This window comes from Canis lupus, chromosome 4 (genome assembly GCF_003254725.2).
Source record: "Canis lupus dingo isolate Sandy chromosome 4, ASM325472v2, whole genome shotgun sequence".
Lineage (NCBI taxonomy): Eukaryota > Metazoa > Chordata > Mammalia > Carnivora > Canidae > Canis > Canis lupus.
Genome location: NC_064246.1, coordinates 28,253,000 through 28,271,456, shown reverse-complemented (window position 1 = coordinate 28,271,456; position 18,457 = coordinate 28,253,000). Strand labels below are relative to the sequence as shown.

At 47.5% G+C, this 18,457-nt stretch overlaps 2 protein-coding genes across 12 annotated transcripts in view; one reads left to right on the top strand and one right to left on the bottom strand.

Annotated features, from left to right (window-relative positions):
• Positions 1-8,729, bottom strand: part of RPS24 (ribosomal protein S24) — a 155,222-nt gene extending 146,493 nt beyond the window's left edge. For 4 of the 9 annotated variants that reach the window (XM_049109072.1, XM_049109073.1, XM_049109077.1 and 1 more), the window contains exons 1-4: positions 8,633-8,729; positions 7,030-7,095; positions 6,729-6,938; positions 5,984-6,094 (exon numbers count right to left, since the gene is read on the bottom strand). In XM_049109072.1, coding sequence (XP_048965029.1) covers positions 5,984-6,094; positions 6,729-6,938; positions 7,030-7,095; positions 8,633-8,635 — 390 coding nt within the window. In that variant the 5' untranslated portion in view covers positions 8,636-8,729. Of the gene's footprint in view, positions 1-2,199; positions 2,283-2,681; positions 2,704-5,045; positions 5,858-5,983; positions 6,095-6,728; positions 6,939-7,029; positions 7,096-8,034; positions 8,110-8,632 lie in introns of those variants that run through there. The other 5 variants (XM_025434612.3, XM_025434608.3, XM_049109076.1 and 2 more) reach the window with 5 other exon arrangements.
• A 3,614-nt stretch (positions 8,730-12,343) lies between these two features.
• Positions 12,344-18,457, top strand: part of POLR3A (RNA polymerase III subunit A) — a 50,557-nt gene continuing 44,443 nt past the window's right edge. For 2 of the 3 annotated variants that reach the window (XM_025434280.3, XM_035715262.2), the window contains exons 1-5: positions 12,345-12,530; positions 15,335-15,470; positions 15,721-15,858; positions 16,287-16,458; positions 16,705-16,859. In XM_025434280.3, coding sequence (XP_025290065.1) covers positions 12,487-12,530; positions 15,335-15,470; positions 15,721-15,858; positions 16,287-16,458; positions 16,705-16,859 — 645 coding nt within the window. In that variant the 5' untranslated portion in view covers positions 12,345-12,486. Of the gene's footprint in view, positions 12,531-15,334; positions 15,471-15,581; positions 15,640-15,720; positions 15,859-16,286; positions 16,459-16,704; positions 16,860-18,457 lie in introns of all 3 variants that reach the window. The other variant, XM_049109070.1, reaches the window with a different exon arrangement.

Genomic DNA, 18,457 nt, shown 5'->3' with positions numbered 1-18,457 from the left:
TCCTGGTTTTGGGCTCAGGTCATGATCTGTTGAGCTCCTCACTCAGCAAGGAGTCTGCTTAAGATTCTCTCCCTCCCCCTTTGCCTCCCGTGCCCCGCCTTGTGCATGCACTCAGTACTCTTCAACTTAACCAGTTAACCTATCAGTTCACCAAGTGACTTGCCCAGACACCCCTAGACTAAATGGAAGGATACTGCAGAATGGAAACAAAACCAAAGAACAGGTAAAGGGTGCAAGCTAGCTACAGAGCAAAGGCCGTGCTGGAGGCCAGAGTGGACTTGCCAACTACCATTGCACAGGAAAGTGAAGTGCTGTTGGTGCCTGGGATTTCAAGAGGCTGGAAATCTCATCTTTGCATGTAATCTGTCCAGTTTCAAAACGTTGTGCCTGTGAAAGAGCTCACAGACAAGACTAGCAGTTAGTGACTTCTGAAATAGTACAGCCCAGGAAGCTCCTCTAGAAAACCAAGCTGGGCCAGAGTTAGTCTTAACTCCCTTCCCCAGAGGCTCCGCTGGCCGAATGACTGCCAACTCTGCCCTCCCTGAGCACATCCCAACAGAAAAGCTTCATCTTGTGACTATCAACCTTCACCTCCACTCAGGCTCCCAGCAGCTGTGCCCTCTTTATATCAGTCTCAGCACCTCAATATGAAAGCTACCCACCCTTCAGTTTGCTTCCACTAGCTGTGCTCCTGAACTTTTCAACCACTGACCGCTGGCTTACTCACCTCTCCCAGCTCCAGTTCACCTGGTGCCCCCTCCCAGGCCAGCCCAGGTGCTCTCCCTTCTCTTCAGCACCTTGCTGCTCACCAGTTCTCTGCTACCTCCCTCTCACTGCCACAGGAACCCCATCTCTACATTTGCCGCCAGGCACAAATGACCTCTGCACGGCTAGTTTAAAATCCACTACACATCACCTGTTAGCTGTTTTGAAGAAAACTGACACTTGGCAGTCCTGAATCCCTCACTCCTTCACACTCTCCTGCCAGTACTTATGCCTTTGACCCAGCAAAGGAACCCACAGGGCCATGGGCTGCTCCAAAAAACCCAAAAGCACGGTCTGACCTTAACTCCATGCAGAACAACTATATCCAACATGAGCAGGCCTCAGTCAGCAGGTCCAGCCTAACATCCTTGCCCCTGGGTCTGCAGGTCCTTCTTCAGGAAAGGCCTTTTACCATGTTCTCTGAAACACACAACCATTCCTTCCAGTACCCTTTCATGCCTTCTGCTACCACAATTCTTGCTTCCCAAATCCCTCCGCCTACTCAACCAAGCAGGTCTTTCACTCCTTTACCACCTCCTGAGGTTTCTCTGGTGCTTTCCACCCACTTACAGGGTTCCTAACAGTATTTATAAGCTTGAATCCCAGATGGACCCACATAGGGTGCAAACCAATTCTACACCCAACTTCAGAGAAAAATAGCATCCCAAGCCCTTAAGCCATTAGTATCTCTACACCCCATTCCAAATACCCAAGGCCCCCCAACTCCTACACTTCCTACCCTGTCATCAAAAGGTACCCAACCCCCACAGTAACCCTAAAACAGCTGTTCTTCAAATCTCTTAAGGCCACACAACTGACCGATAACCACAGCTCAAGTCCTCAATCTTGGATGCCTAAAAAAAGCCAAACTCCGAACTGACATCGGCAAAGATAAAGTGACACTGCATAACCCTCCATGTTTACCAAAACCATGTACAGATTTACCAAACAATTCTACACTGCATCTAAATATTCATTAGCTTCTTTCAAATTCCCTACTCATAACACCCCATTCACCCTCAAGCACAAAGCTACAGTGCAGATGATTTTGGCAGATGCTATATACTTCATAAAGTGATGAAAATATCATCTAGTAATTCTCTACTGAGATCAGCAAATAATTTTTCAGTAATAAGAACAATGGTAGGTTCTAGGAAGACCAAAAGGAATTCAGATTTCAAGTGTGCCTTTCAGAGACTGACCAACTAGACTGATGGCAAATCACACTAGACTGGCCCGATATGTTCTCATGGTACTGATACCCTACACCCACATCTTTGTGCTATTGAAGGGAATGACAATCATACCAAGTTTTCACTAAAAGCATACTGGAACAGGTGAACTTAGGGGCAGCAATCTTAATCTGCTCTAATAGCAGAGTAATCTCGTAACAGTCCCAGTAAACTTCAAATACATTTCAAACAACCAGACACATTAACGTTCTTAGTTTATTAATCCTCTCATGAAAAATCTGCACAATCACCACAGATAAAGCCACTGCAGAATCTTTACTCCTTCTGTGAAACAAAAAAGAAAAACTTAGTTAGTTAACCACTTTTAAAACTCTTAAAAATTTTTAAGTTCAAAATCTTCAGCAAACTCCAAAATTAATCACACTCATGCAGAACAAGTATTAACCTAAAATTTGTGATGACACAATGAAAGCATCAAGAAATAAAACTTGCAAACATTCACATTAGAAATAAAACAGAGTTAAATATTAGTCTTAAAAACAAAACGTCACAATCAGTATTTAAAAAGCCACGAATCTTGAAAGCATTTGTAAATCAACGTCTAAGACTATTTCACATGCAAAGAAAAAACACAGAAAAACGAAACCATTTCACATGCTCTAGACTTTTAAATTACTGTTATCAGTAAAGCCTAATGATCCACGTGAAAAGCTTGAATTATACCTGTTGTCCAATCTCCAGCTCACTGAATCAGTGGCAGGGTAGGGAGAAAGGAGGGAAGAAGGAAAACAAACATTTCATTAATAGTCCCTTTTAAAACTCCAAAATAATCTGCATTTTCATGCATGCAATCAGATACCTTAATAACTTTTCTTTTTAATTGTGTACAGAGCACTCCTTAGACACACTCATTTTTATGCTTCCCAATTCTAAAAACCTCATGTAATCACTATGGTTCTTATGTGTAAACAAAGTGGCACGATTTCACAATGAAGAGATCATGCCAACAGCAGTGCCATTCCAGGCTGCCACTGCCTACACATACATCAAGTACACATACCTGAGCCTCAGCCTTCCTGCTCTGCTCAGTAACATGATGCTAGGCACATAAGCACCATCAACAGACCCAGGAACCATCCCACAATAGAATCTAATTTTACCTCAAAGAAAGAGTTCTAAAGGATCAAACAAGTCTTTTAAAACCTGTCTCAGCTCAATACTTTAAAAGCTACTGTTCACTGCCACCACAAGTAGTGCAAATTAGTTAAAAAGGCAGAACTGGGCTAAAATGAAAATGCTTCATATATTCTTCAAACACAAGACTATTTCCTTAATTTAGGGACACTCAGCAGTTGGCTCAGTGGCTCAGCAGTTAAGCATCTGCCTTCAGCCCAGGGCGTGATCCTGGAATCCCAGGATCAAGTCCCATATTAGGCTCCCTGCATGGAGCCTGCTTTTCCCTCTATGTCTCTGCCTCTCTCTCATGAATAAATAAATCTAAAAAACAGAGAAAAAAAAAAAAACCCATTCTCTAAATCAACTCTATCGTAGGGGCACCTGGATGGCAGTTAGTTAAGCGTCTATCTTCGGCTCAGGTCATGATCCAGGAAACCTGCGTCAGGCTCACTGGCTCAGTGGGGAGTCCGCTCTCTTGTGCTCTCTCCCCTCATCCCAACCAGAGCGCGTGCTCACTCTCAAATAAAGCCTTTAAAAAAAATCTACTGTACCCAAAATGTAAGAGCACATACCAATTCCGACATCCAAACAAAAACAATTAAAAGTAACATTAGTGGGCCCCTGGGTGGCTCAGTTGGTTAACCGTCTACCTTCAGCTCAGTTCATGATCCCAGGGTCCTAGGATCCAGTCCCTGCAATGGCTCCAAGCAGGGTCCTTGCTTATCCCTTTCCTCTTGCTCTTCCCCAACGCTTGTGCATGTATGTGCGCACACACTTTCTAATAACCTTAAGTAATATTAGTAAGCCTGGCTAGTTTGAACCAAAGAACACATACGCTTATTTACACATTCATTTCCCCACCACTTTTCCAGAGCTATACTAGTGAAATGCACCAGTGCAACCTGAAGCAGGGATAGTGATGGCTCAGGTCCCCATGGGGAGCCCTTCTGCACGTCACCGCCGAGCACTAACACACGGGGTTCAAAGGCTGAATGAAGACAAGAATGAGTTAAACGTCCTTCAGATCTAGATCAGTCCACCGACTGAATCTTTTTGCAATCTCGGCAACTTCTGTTGATAGTATAAGCCTCACAAACAGGCTACAGTTCTAAGCAGCAAGTAGTTCCTCTGGCAGTTCATCCACTGCTCTAACTCCATGGCTGGAAAGACAATGTGGTTAGAGGCCTGGGCAGGTCTACCAGCTTTGCTGTTTGGCAGGGGAGTCACTGTTAGAGGAAGCACACAGGGGCAGGGACCAGTGCTTCAAAAACCTACTACCCCAACCCCCTCTAGGCCCACCTCACAAGCCGATTTAAGCTGCTCAAGTGTGCAAAACCGTGTTTAATATGGCATAGTGGACCATTCCAACTAAAAACGTGTGGAAAAAAACATACTTATCAAAGGCTTTGATATGAATATACGATCACGTTAGAATTTTTTTAATTAAGAGACAGTCATCAGATGAAAAATTAGGAATCCGTAAAAAACAATGGAACAGTAAAAGGCAGCTTTGAGTTGGTTCCTGAATAAGAGGCTTTGCCAGTTTTCTCAGACCAGTTTATTACCAGAGCTGCCAAAAACTGTTCCAGTCCCAGGGTCCCCAAGGGAAGAAGACTGCTGATGACAAAATGAGAGGACCCAAGCCCTGTGTTAACTAAAGCTTCCCTGGGTACGAAACTCTCTGGGAGGGATCCCTGGGTGGCGCAGCGGTTTGGCGCCTGCCTTTGGCCCAGGGCGCGATCCTGGAGACCCGGGATTGAATCCCACATCGGGCTCCCTGCATGGAGCCTGCTTCTCCCTCTGCCTGTGTCTCTGCCTCTCTCTCTCTCTCTGTGCGACTATCATGAATAAATAAATAAAATCTTAAAAAAAAAAAAAAAGAAAAAAAAAAAAAAAAAAAAAAAAAAGAAACTCTCTGGGACACAGCGTTTCCCAAATACAAGTTATAAGGTGCCTACTTAGTAGAGTACCCATCTTCCTCCACCAGGTCACTTTGCAACATGCATTTTTTAGTTTCCAAAACAAATGTAATTAAAACCTTCTCTCCCTTCCTCATAATATACCATTTTAAAACACAGCATTTAAATTAGAGATCATACTATGTAAAATTTTTGTTGTCTGAAAGCCAACATGCAAAAGCATCAAAGCAAACTCAGTGAAGGTGATGCATCCCCACACCGTGCTCACAATCTCAGTACCTGCTAGACACTTCATTTCTGATGAACAAGAAATCCAAGTAGAGGGAAAAGGCCAAAAAAAAAAGTTCACAGAACACTTGATTATTTGTTAATTTGACAACCCAACACCTTAATTCCATTCAACTATTATTTACGGTTAGCTAGCAAAGCTGGTAAAAAGCTGCTTATCATTAAAATCACTTGTCTTGGCTAACTGGAGAGGAAAGCAAGTGAGATCTCAGCTGCCTCTCCAGCATGCCAGGAAAACATGGGCCACATTGATTCAACTGCTTCTTAAACCAGTTATCCATTTTAAGCAAGTAAATTTAATCTCAGGAAAGTAGACCTGCTTCCCTTTTTACAGTCCAAACCAATCAGCAGTAAAATGGAAACTTCCTGACAGGGCATGCAACGAGCCCACCAGGATCACTGAACCGATGTGGCCCCTGTATTGTGCTGATCTGTGAGCTGACAAAGGGTGGGCAAAGCTAATCTAGTGAAGTGTTAAGATACTACATCATGTAGCGTCTCAAAACACGTTACCTTCTGTAATCCAGAAGAAGTGGGAAAAGAAAAAACATTAAAAAAAGGTTATTAAGGAAATAAATCCCTCCTTTCTAGAAACTAAAGACCTGCAACTGACATCTCTGTATTCTCCTTGATGAACAATACCTTTTTGCCAGCACCAACGTTGGCTTTTGCAGTCCCCCTGACTTTCTTCATTCTGTTTTTACGTTCTTTGCGCTGTTTTCTTGAAGTCTTTTTCTTCTCATACAGGCCATGCTAAAGGAGAAGGGCATACCTTATTAAGTGACTTGCAAGCAACCAATTCAGCATTAACTAATCCGGTAGGGACTATGACCAAGTTAGGCAGCACCTCCTCAAAAGCTGCAGAGCCCATTATTCAAGTGCTGTACTCTCTGTACATTTATCAAAGAACCTCCTCAACCTCTCCAAACTCACTCATCCCATTCCCAACTCCTATCTCCCCAAGTACTACATTATTTGCCCTTCTAGACTCAGCTCAAATGCCACCTCCTCAAAAGCTGCAGACCCCATTATTCAAGTACTGTGCTCTATGGGTACATTTATCAAAGAACCTCCTCTCTTAACTCCTTTAGTTCCTTAGGTCTGAGGGTCGTCCCTCCCCAGACTGCTCACTGTTGCTCATTCCACTGCACCCACAACACACTGCTATTGAAAAATTCAATCCCTGGGTGGCTCAGCGGTTTAGTGCCTGCCTTCAGCCCAGGGCGTTATCCTGGAGCCCTGGGATAGAGTCCTACATCGGGCTCCCTGCATGGAGCCTGCTTCTCTGCCTCTCTGCATCTCTAGTGAACAAATAAAATCTTTAAAAGAAAAAAAAAAAAAGAAAAATTCAGTTTTCAGCAGCTGTTGAACAAACAAGAATACCTACTCTTGCAAGTCTATGTTTGGGTTCATTTTTCTTTGCATAATCCAAGGAATCATAAATCATGCCAAAGCCAGTTGTCTTGCCACCACCAAAATGGGTTCTGAATCCAAATACAAATATGACATCTGGTGTGGTCTTGTACATTTTGGCTAGTTTTTCCCGTATTTCTGTCTTAGGTACTGTTGCCTTCCCGGGGTGAAGAACATCAATGACCTAAAAAGAAGTAACAAATTTTAGTGTTCATTATTAAAAAATATATCTTTTAAAGCAATAAACAATGAAACTCTGATGTACCCTTCCTTACCATCTGTTTCCGCTGAAGCAGTCGGTTGGTCATGAACTTCCTGGTCCGGATGGTTACTGTGTCATTCTGAAAACATACATAACACACTAGTTAATAATAGCACTCCGCCTTCTGTGACCTGTGGAGATCTTCCAAGACCTAGAACTGCCAGTGGGCACCCACTGGCCACAGGTGGATGATTCACATTAAGTCACATTTAATATGCAATTCCACAGGTGCAGGAGCCACATTTCAAATGTGCAAGAGCCACATGAGCTAGTAGCAGCGGGAATACTTTTAATGAAAAGGGAAAGAAAAAAAAAAAAACCGAGGGCCTAATTCCTAGGACTCGTGTAGCACAGTCAGTACCAAGAGAACCCACCCCACAGCTTTCTGGAATCTTACTTCACTTTGCTATGGGAATCACTTTAAGGCAGGGCTTCTCGATTTCAACACTACTTTGGTCCTGCTAGTTCCCTGTGGGGACTGTCCTGTGCGTTTTAGGATATTTGGTAGCACCCTGGGTCTCTTAACTACTAGAGGCCAGGGGCACCCCCCCCAACTCTCCAGACGTGATTGCAAATGTCTCCAGAGGGGACACCTGGGTGGCTCAGGGATTGCGCATCTCCCTTCAGCTCAGGTCGTGACCCGGGGGGGATCTGGGATCCAGTGCCACATCGGGCTCCGCGCAGGGCGCCTGCTTCTCCCTCGGCCGGTGTCTCATGAATAAATGTCCCCTTGGGGGACACACAGACAAAAAAGAATTAAAAAAAAAAAAGACAAACAAACAAACGCCGCCACCACCTTCACACAACAACCGTTTCTGTGGAATAAAACTCCTTGGACTCGTGCAAACTTCCATCATCTCAACCGCGTTCGTAACGTGCTGCACGAGAGTGACACACGCCGCCACTACCTGCACGTGAACTGCCCGTCACACCCCACCAGAACCCCCCCCCTCTACACAGGTAACCGCCCCGGGAACGTGGGCACGCTGCACGCTTACACTCAGAATAGAAACTTTACCCGAAAGAGAGGCTTTTTTCGTGGCAACGACTGGTTGCTAGATCTCCATCTCGGTTTGGAAAACCACAGCTGAGGAAGCTGACTGGAACCGCGGTCCTCTCAGGAGAAGGCCGCGGGCGGGCGGGCGGGGGGAGGGGACTCGCACGTAACGTCGAACCAGGAACCGGCGCGGACGGGGCTCACGGGGCCCGACCTAAGCCCTCCCAGGGCCCCCGTGTCCCCCCCCACGGCACAAGACGTCCCATCCGGCGGACGAGGCCTTAGGACACGCACACGGGCTCCGCTTCCCCGCCGGGCGGCCATCCCCCCGCCAAGCCGCCTCTCCCGCCCCACCCGCGCGGCTGGGCGACGCCGACGAACGCGGCGGGCGCTCCCGCAGTCCCCGGGCCCCGGCCTCCGAAGCCCGGCGCGTCTGGGGCGGCGGCGCAGCCTGGACTCCCCGCCGACGGCTCCGGGGCTCCCGGCGACCAGCGTCCGTCAGACACAGCCGGAAACGGGCGACGGGGCTTCGGGCGGCCGTGGCAGCCACGGCAGGACCCGGGGACCAAGGATGGCTCGGATACCCGCCGGATGGCGGCACGGGTCTGTGGAGACTCACCATGATGGCGGCCGAGCTTCAAGCAGCCGGGGAGGAAAAGAGAGCCGCCAGGCGCCGTCCAATCATATCAATGCGTACGGAAGGACCCCGAGCGCCGCCGGCGTGGGGGCGTGGCCAGGCCCGCGGGGGTGGCCCCGCCGGTGCCGGACTAAAAGTGCCCGAGGCCCGCCCCCTGGCTCTTCGGCCGACTTGACCGCCGCAAGCGCATCTTCAATTTTAGTTTGATGCATGGTCTTGAATTTACGGTACTTGGAATTACGGTAAAGCGAATTACAGCTTAAATCGTCTCAGTGAGAGTGAAACGGTTCGTAAAGCTGGAAGCCGTCGCGGGAGATCCTGGCGCCCAGCGTCCTCTTGTTATAGCGCAGGAAACTGCGGGAACCCAGCTCAAAACTTGGTTGTTTCAAATACCCGAAAACGGACCCTTTTAGTTCATTTCTAAGGGTCGTTTTTCTGAGATTCTCCGGGGATTTTTCTGAATTGAAAATAAACTCAAAGAAAAGAAAAGAAAAAAAACTCTGTGCTTTTCTGAAAAATCTTAGGCCTTATAACCAAAAAGAAAAAAAGAAAGAAAGAAAGAAAGAAAAAGAAAAAGACCTTTTTTTTTCTGTTTGCTCCATAAATTTGTTAGTTGTTTAAAGGGACGTGGTCATACAGAAATAAAGAACATACCTGCGTGTTCAAAAAGGGACATTAGGAGGGCACCTGGGGCTCAGTGGCTGAGCATCTGCTCTCAGCTCAGGTCGTGACCCCCGGGTCAGAGGATCGAGTCCCGCATCGGGCTCCCTGCATGGAGCCTGCTTCTCCCTCTGCCTGTGTCTCTGCCTCTCTCTCTCTCTCTGTCTCTCTCTCTCTCTCTCTCTGTGTGTGTGTGTCTCAGGAATAAATAAAACTTAAAGATCTTTAAAAAAGAGAGAGAGAGACACTAGGAAAAGAACTTTCTAAAGGTCAGTGTGGACGAGGAGACAAGGGTACAGGCTTTGAAGACAGCTTTCCTACATTTTTCAGAATAATAATAGTTAATATTCATTTCGTGACTGCTATACGCCTATTAATGGCCTTCACATTCATTTGGGCCATTTGACCTTCCCTCCAACGCTAAGAAGTAGGGTACTTATTAGACACCCCCTTTTAGAACTTGGAGGTAGCTAAAACCCAGGGAGGCTAAATACCTTTCCCAAAGTCACCCAACTTTCAGGTGGTGGTACCCACGGAGGCATGGTTGTTCCAGAACTTTTGTTTTTCATCTCTGCATGATAAAAATCACTCATCAAATCTTGTTAGCCTAGTACGGTCTATGTTATTCCAACCGGATTTTAAGGGATTAACTGCTGAAATGAGTAAAGTCAGATTTGCTTTGCTTTTTTGTGTTTGCTACATTTGTGTTTTTGCTAGTGAGGATCCATGGAGTCTGAACAGCATCCCCCCCACTTTTTTAAAAAGATTTTATTTATTTATTCATGAGAGACAGAGAGAGGGAGACAGAGGCAGACACACAGGCAGAGGGAGCAGGCTCCCTGCAGGGAGCAGGACAGGGGACTAGGATCAACCCCTGGGCCCAAAGCAGGCACTAAACCACTAGGCCACCAGGGCTGCACATCCCCCCTTTTTTAAGATTTTTTTTTTTTAATTTTTAAATTCATGAGAGAGAGAGACATAGGCAGAAGAAGAAGCAGGCTTCTTGCGGGAGCCCAATGCAGGACTCGATCCCAGGATCCCCAAAACTCGACCTGAGCCACCCAGGTGCCCCTGAATAGCATTCCTTCTTTTTTTTTTTTTTTAATTTTATTTATTTATGATAGTCACACAGAGAGGGAGAGAGAGGCAGAGACACAGGCAGAGGGAGAAGCAGGCTCCATGCACCAGGAGCCCGACGTGGGATTCGATCCCGGGTCTCCAGAATCATGCCCTGGGCCAAAGGCAGGCACCAAACTGCTGTGCCACCCAGGGATCCCGCATTCCTTCTTAAAACAAAAAAGGAGGCGCCTGAGTGGCTCAGTTGGTTAAGCAGTTTAAGTATCTGCCTTCAGTTCAGATCATGATTCCGGGGTCCTGGGACCGAGCTCTGCATCAGGCTCCCTGCTCGGTGGAGAGCCTGCATCTTCCTCTCCCTATGCCTGCCGCCACCCCTGCTTGTATGCTCTCTGTGTGAAAAAGGTAAATAAAATCTTTTTAAAAAAATATTAAAACAAAGGTGTTGAATCACTTGGTTGGGTTGTATCTGGAGTTTCTTGCAAATAGTCAAGGTGTTTCACGCTTGGGCAGCCCGGGTAGCTCAGTGGTTTAGCGCCATGGCCTTCAGCCCAGGGCGTGATCCTGGAGACCTGGGATCGAGTCCTGCATTGGGCTCCCTGCGTGGAGCCTGCTTCTCCCTCTGCCTGGGTCTCTGCCTCTCTCTGTATCTCTCATGAATAAATAAATAAAATCTAGGAAAAAAAAAAAGAAGTTTCAGGCTCTGCAGCACTAAATCCTACAGTGGTGGTTTCCTTGGCAGTCCCATGTGCTGAGATGTCACACTAGGATCCCCTCCCACAGGCTGGCACAGACTATGGGCAAGCAGTGTGCTTCCTCAATTCAAAAATGATCTTTAGTTCCTGTTTTCCCCTCATCTTGATTCCTTTGCTCACCAGGACTAACTTCTCATCGATTTATAACTTATGTTTTTATAAATAATATAGTATAAGTTTAGGGGCACCTAGGTGGTTCAGTGGCTCAGTGGGCCTTTGGCTCAGGGCATGATCCCAGGGTCCTGGGATTGAGTCCCATATTAACGGCCTATGTCTCTGCCTCTCTCTGTGTCTCTCATAAATAAATAAAATAATAATAATAAGTGCAATTCATTTCCTTTTTTTTTTTATGATAGTCACAGAGAGAGAGAGAGAGAGAGGCAAAGACACAGACAGAGGGAGAAGCAGGCTCTATGCACCGGGAACCTGACATGGGATTCGATCCCGGGTCTCCAGGATTGCGCCCTGGGCCAAAGGCAGGTGCTAAACCGCTGCGCCACCCAGGGATCCCTCATTTCCTTTTCAAAGTAACTTTGGAAACTGGAGGTGCACACACAGCCCTGTTTTCCGACCTATTTATTCCTTTGGTGTCTGTCCAGTCTGCTCCATGGCGGACTCATTTTAGTCTCCACTTTTAATTAAAAAATTAAAGGATCTTGGGATCCCTTGGTGACTCAACGGTTTAGCGCTGCCTTCAGCCCAGGGCCTGGTCCTGGAGACCAAGATCGAGTCCCACGTCGGGCTCCCTGCGTGGATAATAATAAATAAATAATAAATAATAAATATTAATATATAAATACATAAAATATATAAATATATAAGTATAAAATATATAAATAAACAATAAATAAGTATAAGTAAAATAAATAAATATAAAAAATAAAATCTTAAAAAAAATTAAAGGATCTTAATGAAGATAATGAAGATGGTATCGATGGTATCGATGTTGATAATGACGATTTTCCATTGTATGCAGTTTTAGCCTGTCGGCCTCAACGTTCTGCGGGAAGCTGTTGCAACGTCTCCGCAGGGATCAGACGGCCGGAAAAATTGGACTGGAAAGGGACTTTTTTGAAACGCCAGCCAGCCGACGCCCCGGTGCAGTTTCAGGAGGTGCCGCCAGGTGGCGGTGCAGGCGGAGGGCACAGAGCGGCCCGTCGGAGGCCTCTCTTGACTGACAGGCACGCCGGCGAGTAGCGGAAGCGGAAGCGGAAGCGACCACGTGGGGCGCGCTGGACGGCGGCCGACGCGGGGCCTCCGCGGTGCGAGCTCCTCCGGGCGGCGCGGGGGCGGCGTCTCTGCGGCCCGGCTCCCGCGTCCCGGGGAGGGGGCCCCGCTGCCGTCACCATGGTGAAGGAACAGTTCCGAGAGACGGACGTGGCCAAGAAAATGTGAGGAGCAGCAAGAACGGCCAAAGGGCGGAGAAGGGGGGGCGCCGAGGGGGCCGCGATGGGGCGCAGGTGGAGCGGGGCGGGCGGCGAGGCCTCCGCAGCCCGCGCGGGGACCTCTCGGCGACCCGGGCCGCGGCGCGGAGGGAGTGGGGCGCGGAGGCGCCCCCGCCGCCCTGAGAGCATGGCCCGCGGGAAGCTGTTCCTGGTGTCGGGAGCAGCCTCGGGACCGAGGAGTCTCCACGGGGAGGAAGCGACCCACCCTTCTCGCAGCCGACGCCTCGGAGGGGGCGTCGCGTCCTGGCGGTCGGGCGGGAGGCGGAGGCGGAGGCGGAGGCGGACGGGCCGGCGCAGGCAGGCGCGGGACGGCGGGGAGCAGGGGCTCGTGCGGGGGCTCGTGCGGCGGCGCGGAGGGCGCCGAACCCGCAGGACTCGAAGCAGAGGAATGCCGACCCGCAGGGGAAGGACCAGGACGCCCGGAGCTCTGCTCCGGGACCGGCTGAAGCGTCCCAAGTGGGGGAATATCTTTTCTTTTTCTTTAAGATTTTATTTATTTATGAGAGAGAGAAAGACACAGGCAGAGGGAGAAGCAGGCTCCGTGCAGGCAGCCCGACGCGGGACTCGACCCCAGGACCCCAGGACCACGCCCTGGGCCGAAGGCGGGCGCTAAGCCGCTGAGCCCCCCGGGCTGCCCAGGCTGGGGAAGATCTTGATAAAAGAGTTCTCTTTCTGGGAGATCTGTTGATTCTTGGGGAACAGAGTAAGAGGGAGACCTTGAGCCCTACTGCAGGGGTCTGGGCGGGGCATGATGATGTCCTGCACGAGGGTGGTAGAGTCGTTGGAGACATGGATTCTATTTTATTTTTTTAAGATTTTATTTACTTACTCATGAGAGACACAGAGAGAGAGAGAGACAGAGACCCAGGCAGAGGGAGAAGCAGGCTCCATGCAGGGAGCCCGACATGGGACTCGGTCCCGCGGCCCTGGGGTCGCACCCTGGGCTGAAGGCAGGCGCCAAACCGCTGACCCCCGCCCGCTGCCCGGAGAGATGGATTTTAGAGGGATTTAGGATGTAACATTGACAGCAGTGGTGGGGATGAGAGTGACACACAGGATTTCTTGCTTGGATGGTTGCTATTCGTGGGGAACAAGTGTCTTACTAGGAGAAGTCCTTGCAAGCAGTCTCTCCACATTCACCCTGGCCCCTCATGTGCACCCCAAACCCCACCCATGTTCAGATGGAATCTATTCTCACAAAGCAGCCTAAGAGACCCATGAAGGTGCAAAACAGATTTCTGACACTTCAGTTTAAACCCTTCCAGCCCCTTTCCGTTGCACCAGCATGCATGTAAATTCTCTACCCGCGTTTTGAAGCCCAGCATGACCTGGCCCCCATACACTGCACTGATTGCACCTTGTACCATAGTTTTCTACACTCGGTCCTGTTGGCTTGGTTTGTTTGGGTTTTGAATGCCAAGCTTGTGCTGCCTCTGGGACCCTTGCCCTAATGATTCTATAAATACCACATCTCTCTCCTGTTGTTTTTTTTAAGATTTTATTTCGGACAGAAAGAAAGCACGAGTGGGGGGAGGGGCAGAGGGAGAAGCAGACTCCCCACTGACACGGGGCTCCATCCTAGAACTCTGGGATCTTGACCTGAGCCAAAGGCAAACACTCAACCAACTGAGCCACGCAGGCGCCCCTCCCTCCCGTCTTATAGCTGTCTCCCTCTTACTCAGAATTCAGCTCCCATGTCGGTTTTACAGAAGGGCTTTCTGACCCCACAATGTAGTTTCCTCAGACTCTCCACCACTTCACATCGTTTTCATTCTCCACATCTGTTTATGTTTCTGTATGAACCTGCTTACTGTCAATCTTGACGATAAGTCCAGAACTGTGAGCTCCATGTTGGCAGTGACCCGTGTCTATCTCACCTAATCTGTATCCTCAGCCCCTCGGAATGGTACCTGGCACATGGTGAATCCCCAATTTGTTGGTCAAATGACTGAAAGAAGAGATCTGAGGAAGAAAGTGCTGGATTCTGTTTTAGATGTGTCAAGTTTGAGATGCCTGTACAGCTGTGCAGAACAGGTGTCTCTACGGTCTCCCTCTGAGTAGCAGTAGCTGGCCTACAGATGGACATTAATGTGTACCTGAGCGATACAGTCACTCAGGAGGGATGTGTAGGACAAACAGAAGGGCCTGAAGGTTGCATCCCTAGGTGAGGAGAGATCAGAATATTTAAGGGATGGTGTAGAAGAAACCACCACAAAAGAAGATGTAAGAGGGAAGAGCTGGCACGGAGTGGGGGCACTCCAAGAGTCTGTGGTGTCACTAAGGCTATAAGAAAATATTTCAAGATAAGAAGGAAGGGGGAGTTAACATATAGCACTGCAGAGAGGTGAAATGAGAACATTTTTATCGAATTTAGCCACAAGCACCAATTTTGTCGAATTGGTGACCTTGGTGAACACCATTCATTTGATAGTAAAAATGAAAATGACTTCAGCAGGATGAAGGGATGTTAAATATCCCAAGGAAAAATGGGAGAGATTTGAACATTAGTGATAGGGGAGCAGAGCATGTAGACAGTTGGAAGAGTAAGGTTGGTTATGGTGGGTCACTGCGTAATCTCTATTTTTGGTAAGTGGTTTTGATGTAACTGTTTCCCTGGTTTTTGTTGTTTTTAATTAAGTAAGCTCTACGCCCAGCGTAGGGTTTGAACTCCCAACCCTGAGATCAAGAATCACATGCTCTAGGACTGAGCCAGTCAGGCGCCCCAACTACCCTATTTCTTTTTATTCCAGAAGCCACATCTGTTTTGGAATGAAGTCACCTGAAGAGATGCGCCAGCAGGCCCACATCCAGGTTGTGAGTAAGAACCTGTACAGCCAGGACAACAACCATGCTCCCTTGCTGTACGGTGTGCTTGACCATAGGATGGTAAGACCCCCACCCCTTCCCAGTTCCATGTGTTTTGACTTACTGATGAAACCAGTGACTTGTCAGATTGGAAGAAGCAAGAGCTTCTTTCAATCTCCCTGATTTCCCCAGCACATCTCAGAGACTCCAGCCTTGGTCAGTTGGATGTGAAGACTCTGCATCTTCCCAGGTGATTCTGACTCAGAGTCACCTGGTCCCACTTCCCTGTCCAGTGGTCTCCATTAATAATTGGGTGTGCTTTTATCCAAAGGGTACAAGTGAGAAGGACCGTCCTTGTGAAACCTGTGGGAAGAACTTGGCTGACTGTCTGGGCCACTACGGGTATATCGACTTGGAGTTGCCATGCTTCCACGTGGGCTACTTCAGAGCAGTTATCGGCATCTTACAGGTGGGCACAGACATATTTGTGCTAAGGCGTAAACTTAGGAATTACTAGTCAGGGACATTGGGGTGAGCTTAGCAATTGTGAGTGGTTGGAGATAAACCTAGGGAGAATTTTTATGTTACTTACATATGGAATATTGCATCTTGCAGTAAATTCAATTGCATCAGGATTGTTTGTTCTTTAATTTTCCTTGAATGGGTGATAGATAAGCATTGTGAGAAATAACCATAAATCAAGCAGGACAAAACAGCACAGAGTTAAAAAATCAGCAAAATCCTACCAGGCAGCTATGACTGCAGCTAGCATTCTGGTGAACATGTCCATGCATCTTTGGGCATGTGACTCAGTTTCAGTGTCCTGGGCAAGAAGTAGGGGTGACTTTTTTTTTTCTTTCTTTCTCTCATCCTTTTATCTGTTTTAATTTTTAAAAGATGATCTGTAAAACCTGCTGCCACATCATGCTGTCCCAGGAGGAGAAGAAGCAGTTTCTGGATTATCTGAAGAGGCCCGGCCTGACCTACCTCCAGAAACGTGGACTAAAGAAGAAAATCTCTGATAAATGCCGAAAGAAGAACATCTGCCATTACTGTGGCGCTTTTAATGGTGAGCAGAAGACGTGAAAGGCTTAGTGAAAGCCGTTTCCATTCGCTCTGGTCCATTTAGCTTATGAGTTGTTATGTAGTGTTGGGAAGTCAGGTTTTTTTCTTGCAAACTAGGCTTTAGAGCCTAGCAACATGTCCTGTTAGCAGATGCATTTTCAGTGACCTCATTATCAGGACTGCAACCTCAGGCCAGCCTGACCAAGTACCTCAATAGTCCAACCTTGGTAAATAAATTCCCTCCTCACAGGTACCGTAAAGAAATGTGGATTGCTAAAGATAATTCACGAGAAATACAAGACCAACAAAAAAGTGGTGGATCCTATCGTATCGAATTTTCTTCAGTCTTTTGAAACAGCCATCGAGCATAACAAAGAAGTAGAACCACTGCTGGGAAGAGCACAGGTGAGCCTGAGAGCACATGCCTGCCTCCCCCTGATTTCACCCACACCCATTCTCACCCTTTCCTCTCTCTCATAGACACATCTTTCAAAATGAGAAATTCACTTAAGTTAGATTTCTAGGGATACTTCAGGACCAGTGCTTATGTTACGCAGTGTTTAACATAGACTGGCCTTGTAACTAATGCATTTTTAATTGTGTGGGTAATGTGTTTAGTTTTATCGTAAGAGACTGGCTGTGTCGAGCATAAGCTGAGAGATGCCGTTTCTCACTTGGGTACTGAGATCTTAGAAATTGTAGGTGACTCCCATTTCTTTACTTGGCACAGACATAAGTAGAATTTTGTGAGGTATTCTTCTCTACGTTGTTCCAATTTTTATTAGTATTTAATTCCCACAGTGACAAATCAGCTGTGGGGAGCATCAGGACCTGCAAGACAATAGGTCTGTGAAAACATAACTGATATCCTAGGACAGGGTGTTGACCATCACACAAGGGGCAGAGACAGTTCACTGGGAAATCAGGAGGAAGATGGCACTTTGGACTTAGGGAAGACTGAAGAAAGGTGTGGTGTGATCTAGTCTTTAACATGAGCAGGGTTTACGAGTCAAGGGCAGGGATCTCAGCATGTCTAGGCAGCAGTGTCTAGACTGTTTCTAAAGCTGAGGCTCTGAAAGACCAGGGAGTGCAAATAAAAGCACCCTGCCTTCGGCGACTGCTGTTAGGGACAGTCACTGTCCAAGCTCACCACATGGATTGCTTCCTAGTTAGTTCTCAGGAGCACTTGAGACCGCCTTGCCTCAGATGACAGAGAGGACTCTAGCCAAGGCAACTGGAGAGCTGGACACAAGACAACTGAGAGGTCACTGTAGAGCGTGTCCTGCACTCCCCAGAGCAAAGCCAGGGAAGGCTTTGAGCAGGAAAGTTCATGGTGAATAGATGACAAAATCCTGGAATCGCCTGGCTGCTCTTCTAGAGACCCCATTACCAGAGTGAAAAGATAGGCCATGGGCTGGGAGAAAGCAGTCACTACTTGGACTGGATCTGACAGTGGATCCAGAGTCTGGATCTGACAAAGGAATCTCGTATCCAGAATATAAGAAACAGTCCTTAAAAATCCGTGTGAAGAATATAACCTGATTTTATTTTTATTTTTTAAAATTTTATTTATTCATGAGAGACACAGAAAGAGAGAGAGGCAGAGACACAGGCAGAGGGAGAAGCAGGCTCCATGCAGGGAGCCTGATGTGGGACTTGATCATGGGTCTCCAAGATCACGCCCTGGGCTGAAGGCGGTGCTAAACCATTGAGCCACCAGGGCTGCCCCCACAACCTGATTTTAAACAGTGGGAGCAAAACTTCAGTTAGCACGTCACAAAAGGATATATTCAAACAGCTAATAAAAAACTGCTCGATGTTATTAGTCATCAGGAAAATGCTAGTTAAAACTATACACGTGCACACCTAGCAAAATTAAAATCTAAAAAAAACTGAAGACCATGTGCTGGCAAGGATGGGAAGCAGCTGGCACTCATACGTTGACAGTGGCAGTGTGAAAAGTTATCACCACTCTGAACAGCAATTTGATGATTTCTTATAAC